Genomic DNA, 7,942 nt, shown 5'->3' on the forward strand with positions numbered 1-7,942 from the left:
TATATATATTTCCCATGTAATATGGATGACACAAAGAGCACCGGTCTTCAAAAACACAGCACTCTGTGCTCCAGCTGCAATTTCTATTGACATACATACGTATCAGAAATTTACTGACATTCAGTAATTAGACGGACCAATATGTATTGTCAATATGAAGTTTGTTTCGTGAGGCGTTATCTGTTTATTAAAACGTGTCTTTAAGTGAAATAAGTGAATGCTAATATTATTAGCCCCTAATATAAAGGTGTGTTCTTTAAGGTTGAAATTCTGTTGTTTTTATGTTTGAGGCTCATATTTTGATGTAACAAAGGAATCAGTTCCTGAGTGTTAAACTACAGTATTTAAGACAAAGAAATGATGGCAGAGTGGCAGGATTAGCTTTTGTATGGATAGCTGTTAACAAGACTAATGTGAACTTAGCTTTCACAGGGTTTGAACCTTACTTGGTTATATCTTGAACAAACTCTGTTACTATGAGATCAAAGCCAGGTTGGATAATTCTACACTGATTTTAAATTCTTTAAAACAGTTCTGGGTTTGTAAAATCTTAATTTGTTGTGAGACATAAAAGGGGTTTCTTAATTATCATGTTTCTAAAAATATTATCATTATTATCAACTCATCTCATTTTTGTGAATGCAGGATGGTCTGTAGTCTCCTCATTAGTGGGATGTAATGTTACAATGCTAGTAAATATGACCAGACTGCCCTAAATACATACCTGATGCATCATTTGTATGTGGGCAAGTGCAGAGGAAGCAGAACTTATTTATTTATTACTTCACAGTTTTAAGCATTACCTAGTTTCATTGCTAAGGGACCTGTGAATGATAAGATCTGAATACTAAAGTCCAGAAGGTTCACAACATATGGACTATAGTGCAGTGCATTCTGGGTAAGTAGAACAAAAACATAAATGAGTGCTAACATTAGCTGGAGAAATGGCTCGTTGTTGTTGGCCAAAAACAAAAGAGGGATTCTACAACCTCTAAAATCTGAGCTTTTTATGTTGTTTTCTTAAGTGGTTCTTGGTACAACACCCCCATAGGAGAGGAGGGGAACAGGTTTTCCAAAGGGTTTGGTTGGTTTGAGTCAGCAGACAGAGAACCACAGCAGCTGGAAATAGAACAAAAGTTGCACTTTTGGTCCCTAATCAAACATCCGAAGCATAGACTTCAGTTTTATTCGATTACAGCAAGATCAGATTCATCAATTGGTTTCCCTTACTGACAAAAAGTGTAATCTAGACTTTTCGGTCATTAAGTAATAAAAGCTCTTTTATTTAAACTTCTAATATGAATAAGAGAAATAAACCTGATTAGTGACTTTCATTGAGTTAATTATGATTAATCCTCTTTTGAGTTGAAAGAATGGCTCATTTCTCTGATCTGAGCAGCTTTTTGGTGGCAATCAATTGTCTTATTTCAGGCAGAAGCAAAAACATTGTAAAAAAAAAATAGATGGCAGAAACTGAAAAGATGGAAAAATAATCAGTCGGATCCGAGTTTTTGTTTGATTTGCCTGGTTACTTAATAAACTGCTTTATATTTGATCATCATGTAATCTATTTTATGAGTCAGATGAAAAGTGAAGTCTATTACCTTTGTTTTCATGTCTGTCTTGGTTTTTGCTCTCCGTCGGATCGATACAGCCATATCCCCACAGACGTCCTGCCTGAACATGTGACCGTTCAGATGGTGTATTTATCATACTTGTCATGCTTTCATCTTGGAGAAAAAAAGGGGGAGAAAAATTACCCAACTCTTGAATAGCCTGTGCGTTTGCACAGGCTGGAACGGAATCGGTCTCCACCGCAGACAGTTGTGCACGTCGCTCTTTGTTCTGCACCTCATTGCCCCTCAGGTCATGTTCTCAGCGCGCCTCCATCACTCACAGTTTGATATTTTTGTCAATAAATCAGCGCAAAGCACAGCGTGTCAGACATGCTCTTTGGGTTTAAGCTCGGCCCAAGTGAATACATATTTATTCTTGTGAGCTGCTATGAAATTGTTTGATTCCTGAGTCGGATGTTTGTCACATTTCTGTTTGATCATGTGAATTAACTGTGCCTTATTTATGCATAATGTTTTACATGTTTTCTGACTTAGAACTAAAATGACCATTTTTAGTTCAAAATGTTCTGATTCTTTTCTGTAGTTGTGATTCCTCATGTCATACAAGTCAGTTGCAGTGACAGAAAAAAATTTGCCCCTTGACAAATTTCTTCTTTTTTGTGATACTTAAATTCTCCAGATCTGAGAGAAATGACCTGAGAAAATTCAAAAAGCAGTTTTCAAATGATGAGTTCACTGACCAGGGGAAGAAGCCCATCAAAAACCAAGCTGACCCTATTAGAAGTCATAATTTCTCCCATTGGTAACTCTGGAAATGATTGTAAATAACCATTAGTTTTGGAGTAATTTCCCCCGCCACACCCTGACCTGAACTCACTTAACTAGAAYKTGTCTGGCAGCATGAAATAGGCTGAAAGCTCTAAAAAAACATATCATATTTCAATCTAAAGAAATTCAAAAACAGATGAAAAACAAAGTTTGTGTCATCTGCATATCTGGAAAGACTTTCAAAGCMATTTCTAAGGTTTTGAGGAATCCAGGACTAAGATAACTGAAGCAAAATGACAGATTTCTGCAATATAATACAAAATAACTGGGTTCAAAATTCAAGGGAATTATGGAATAAAATAATTTTAGAACCATTAGTTTGCCTGATAAAAAGTTAAACTATAATGAAAAATCCAAATCTATTATAACCTCTAGAGTCTATATGTTTTGACCTTAATGAAGAGAATGAATAATTGTGAATAATTTTTCATGTCTTCCTGCTGTCTTCAGACAGATGATCCTGGAGGACGGCGCACTGCGCATCGCCAACATCTCCAAGGCGGACGAGGGCAGCTACACCTGTGTGGCCAGAAACCATTTTGGAGCATCCAGCAGCACAGGGGCTCTAGTAGTGAAAGGTATTTCCATGCTCTTTGCTCTTGTTCCTCTTTTTCTTTAAGCTGTGAGTTTAAATTATGTTAGTGGGGAGAGGAAGCACCTCAAGCATGACTCTGATAATGAAATATAAAGGCGCTTTATGTTACCGCCCGCTTGTGACAGACGTATAAGTCATCCATGGGTTTGTCAGCTCTGAGTTATTGCTCATGTAGCAGAGTGGGACAAACCTCCGCTGCTGCTGTGATCGAAGAATATTTTTACTCATTCAAAAAGAGCTCCTGTCGCATTGTTAGAGTTTTTTTTTTTTTAGAAAGAATGATTATAAAGTGGGAATATCCTCGTTTTTTTTTCTAGTTCACGTTGTAATAGCTGTGTGCTTAATTATTCATGCCGAATTATAGGAGGCATTTGCTTCCTAAGTGAAGTTATTTAAGGTCACTTAATTACACTGATGGACCACAATCTGTCTCTCTATTCGGGCCAAATTAAGCTTTATTACCTTGTTCACTCGGCCAGATTTTATAGGGATACGTTTCACTAGCACATGCACAGTAACAAATGATCTTTCTCTATCTGCTGCTCTGCCACAGAGCCCACCAGGATTGTGGTCCCGCCTCTAAGCTCAGACGCCAGCGTGGGACAGAGCCTGGTCCTGCCCTGCCAGGTGTCCAGCGACTCGTCCCTCAGTCCCGTCTTCAAGTGGTTCTTCAACGGCAAGGCCATTGACTTCAGCCGGCAGGAGCACTTTGAGATGATCGGTGGGGTACGTTCACCATCCTGAGAAACGTGTTGCGTTTAGAAATTCATCTTCACAACTTTCTGGTGTTTGTTTCAAACTGAGCTCATGTTCACATTTTCATACGGATCACTTATAATACTGAGATCTGAGGGTTAGCATCGAGCGATACTGACCCGACAGTAAAACAGAGATGAACTGACTAAAACTAGGGCCCCGTTTAGACGACAACAATTTCGGGTGAAAATGGAAGAATTTCGTTGTGTTTACACTGTACATTTACACAAAAATGGCGAATGTTTTCTCCGACAACGGCACAGTTTGAGAACGGGTTCCAGAGTGCAATGTTTCTAAAACATACCAGTGTCTGTTGTCTTGTAAACAAAATAAACTGATCTTTTCTTCCAGAAAATCCCCGGCTCATGTGTAGTATGACGCATTTCATAACGGCTCTCCACAGAAGAAGAAACTACAGAAAATGCCAGATACCAGAGTACTATTTGTGCTTCTGACTCTTATAAATCTAACTACAGCTCTCCAACATGGTGCTCATTTTGTACCTCTTTACTTAAATCATTGAAGACGGATCTCATACAGCTCCAATCCATTAATTAGCAGATGTATGCGACGAAGAAACATGTCGAGGAGGCGCTACTGGACGCGACCTGGGAGAACAAGCCAGTGGTGGGATAACTTTGTAAACAATGTAGTCGATGATGAGGGAAAACTTTTGTTTGTCCAAGCCTAGCACCAACTAGGTGCGTGGCAGGGGCATTACACCTTTTCGATTTATGCCGTGTCTGCGTAAACAAAGATTGTAATTAGAACGTCTTCATGTAAACGTGTTAATAGAAATGAAACAAAAATAAAATTTTGTTGGTTCGTTGTGGATCGTTGTGGTGCAAACAATCCACCTCACCTATTGTTAGGTGAGAATTCAAATTCTCACCTAACAATAGGATCAATATCAATATCAATGGATTAGATCAGGGGTGTCAAACTCCAGTCCTCGAGGGCCGGTGTCCTGCAACTTTTAGATGTGCCTCTGCTGCACCACACCTGAATAGAATAATTAGGTCATTAGCAAGGCTCTGGAGAACTTACCTACACAAGAAGGAGGCATTTAAGCCATTTGATTCAGGTGTTTTGTACCTGTGGCACATCTTAAAACTGCAGGACAGCGGCCCTTCAGGACTGGAGTTTGACATCCCTGGATTAGATGGACATCTGACAGAATATTCTGTATCAAGTATATAGAATATTCACTGAACTCTGATCCAGAACCACATAGCATTCTGGGAGATGTAGGCAGAGGAAAGACTTTAGCTGCTCAATAAGCCTGTCACAATAAACAATAAATCAATTAATAGCATAATAAATTGAAATGAGCTCAATAATTTTATTTACATGATTTCTTGGTTTTCTCTTTTTCTACCAAAAACTGAATGATAAAAGTCTTAAATCTGGTTCTTTGGTCTCAACTTTTTTGAAGTATGATTTTCTTTAAAGGCACTCCATAATTAATGCCATTTGTTGTTTTGTTTATTTATTTGGGGTATTTAAAATATCTTCCAGTTCCAGTGTTAAATGTTCATTATAATTTAAAGTTTATTGATCTCTGAGAATGTGTTCTTCCATTATTATGCCATTGCCATTATAGTTTCTTGAAGTTGGTCTCAAAACAACAGCAAAAATGTTATTGTTTCTCACAATAACTTCTGGGACAATTTATCATCCAGTAAGTTTTGTTGTAGTGACGGGCCAAACTAAGCAAGGGTGGTAGCATCAACTCACTCACTGATTGGTTACCTAGCAATAACCAGTTGTGTAACTTGTGCAGCAGTTACAAGATGATGTGATGTTGTTTTTACATCACACTTGGATTATCAGGCAGTAAACTGGATAAATCTATCCAGATCCCCAAAAAGGGAACAAAATGTGTTTTGCTTTTCATAATTAGAGCATGACCTAATGAAACATAAAATGTAAAAAAGAGCTTAAGAAATCAAAATTGGACTTATTATGGTCTATGGACAGAAGTGTCCAGTAGATCTAAAGACAAAGAAGAGCTGCATAGATCAGCTTGTCAGCTGTGCTCCCTGCTGAAGTGTAAAGCCAAGATCAGACTTGCTGGAGTTTGGAATATTACACAACAGAGATATAACACTGCTTCTTACGTTCCCCATGTTCCTGTTCAGCACTCCACTCTCCCACATTGTTGTTTTGCTTATGGATCTCACATTGCCCATTACATTGAGAGAGAGACATGTATTCAAATTCTCACCTCCACACTTCTTACTTTAGTCCTTACATTTATGACATACGCTTTCACCCGTCTGGGAGTTTTAGTGTTATTTTGGGAATTACTCAGACTTGGTGAAGCACTGCAAGTAAAACCTGCATGTAGTGGAAAAGCATCCACACCACTCTGATAGGAAGTGTTTGGAGGACTAAATCAGACATTTTCTGTCATCAATACTGAATATATGTGTGTGTATATAAATAAATAGTTATATATTTACTTTAAAGAGACTTTACTAGAAGTTGTTTTGGGCTTATTTAAAATGCAATGGTCTCACAGACAGTAAAGACGGGGGAATAAAGAAAAAAAGGGAGGAGAGAAGAGAGACAAGGGTGGGAGAATAATATAAGAACAGAGGAGAAGAAGAAGCATAGAGGAAATACAGGAAAACACTAGCTGTGTTTCCATCAACCATAGAACTGTGCAAATAGAGATCACAGCAATATATTTGCTCAATGGAAACATGCCAATTTTGAAAAAAAAAAAATCATTAAAAAGTTTTTGCACTGGGATGAGGTGGTCTTTCAGCCGTATTGAAATTGATGTATTGATTTTTAAAACTGCCAAACTTCTTTTGCATCACACGAGTCACATGATCAACAGCCAGATGTTACTACTGGCGAAATCTGCAAAGAAGACAATGAGAAGTAGCAGGAGGATGATGGTTTATTTTGTTGCAGTACTCAACATCACAGTTCATAAAAAGCTGTCATCCCAACGTCTTGAATCCATAACTCTTCTGTAAAATCGATGTCTACAATTTTCCGTAGATCTTACATAGCTGCTTCCAAGTAGGCGGGGCTTGTTGCTCCAAAATGCAGACGTCTCCTCTGATTGGCTGAGAGATGATGAGCACTACTAACATGACTGAGATATAATTATTTTACATGTAACTCTTTACATTCCTCGCTGCCATAATTTTTAATGACTTATCGCGCAAACAAGCACATTCATGGATTGTAATTTCATTTATTTATTGGAAAAATGGCAATTCCATAATTGTGTGTTTAGTTTTGTTTTTACATTAGCAGAGCATAGACAAGGATTTGTGTGTATTTGTAGAGGAAACGCAGCTAATGCCTCATTTTTCTTTTCCAGTTCCTCTCGTTTTTTCTGGTTTTAAATTTTAAGTCTTTAATGTCATACATTCATAATGAGCTTGAGTGTTTCATATTTTACAATGTTGGTAAAAAGTTGAGTCAGGAAAATTTTTTTTACTTGAGACATATTTACTTATTTGTAGGAACCTGCAAAAACCATCATTTAACGTATCAAAATAATTACATTTATTCTCATTATGAGTATAAAAATGAGTGAGTGGCACTGGTTGCAATCTGAAATAAAGTCAGTAAGAATAAAATAAAAATCAGTTTAACCTGTATTGTCTGAGGACAGTGCTGCTTTTGAAGAGGAATGTGGATAAACAGACTTAAAGCTTTCAGCTGAAGCTACACAGATGGAGCTGCTGCTTTGTGGTGTTCTCTTGTAACACAGCAGTTTCCTCTGTTAGAAATTACTTTTTTTCTACTTCAGACAATAGATGTCATCCTTCCTGTTGTCATTGTAAAAACCCTTACCCTAATGTATTAATTAATTTTATTTTGTAACCAGGCTGCTGTGTATTGCAGACTTCTGCCCAGGTCCCTCTTGAAAAGGAGATCTAGATCTCAACGGAGTTTACCTGGTTAAATAAAGGAAATACAAAAAAAGGTCAACTCAGTTTGTACTTGCTACCCTATCAGAATCAACATAACTGTCTCATTGACGTACCACTTCACACCACAGACAAACGCACAAACCCCTCGCTCATGTGCAACACTGATATTTACACCGGTGAGCAGCTGCAGTCCACAACACAAAACAAGCCTACTGTTTTAATTGTACCAATTTCTGTCTTGACTCCACATGATCTCCAGGTAGATGGGATTTTACATCAGTGTG

The 7,942-nt window shown here is 37.8% G+C and overlaps 1 protein-coding gene across 5 annotated transcripts in view; it reads left to right on the plus strand.

Moving 5' to 3' along the window:
- The window catches only part of cntn6 (contactin 6), a 167,851-nt gene that overhangs the window by 122,285 nt on the left and 37,624 nt on the right, over nucleotides 1–7,942 (plus strand). For all 5 annotated transcript variants that reach the window (XR_001776630.1, XM_017304949.1, XM_008410157.2 and 2 more), the window contains 2 exons: nucleotides 2,856–2,983; nucleotides 3,554–3,726. Coding sequence is in view for 4 of the 5 variants with exons in the window: in XM_017304949.1 (XP_017160438.1) it covers nucleotides 2,856–2,983; nucleotides 3,554–3,726 (301 nt within the window). In the remaining variant the exon portion in view is untranslated. The remainder of the gene's footprint in view (nucleotides 1–2,855; nucleotides 2,984–3,553; nucleotides 3,727–7,942) is intronic.

The sequence above is a fragment of the Poecilia reticulata genome, linkage group LG5 (genome assembly GCF_000633615.1).
Source record: "Poecilia reticulata strain Guanapo linkage group LG5, Guppy_female_1.0+MT, whole genome shotgun sequence".
In the NCBI taxonomy this organism is placed as follows: Eukaryota; Metazoa; Chordata; class Actinopteri; order Cyprinodontiformes; family Poeciliidae; genus Poecilia; species Poecilia reticulata.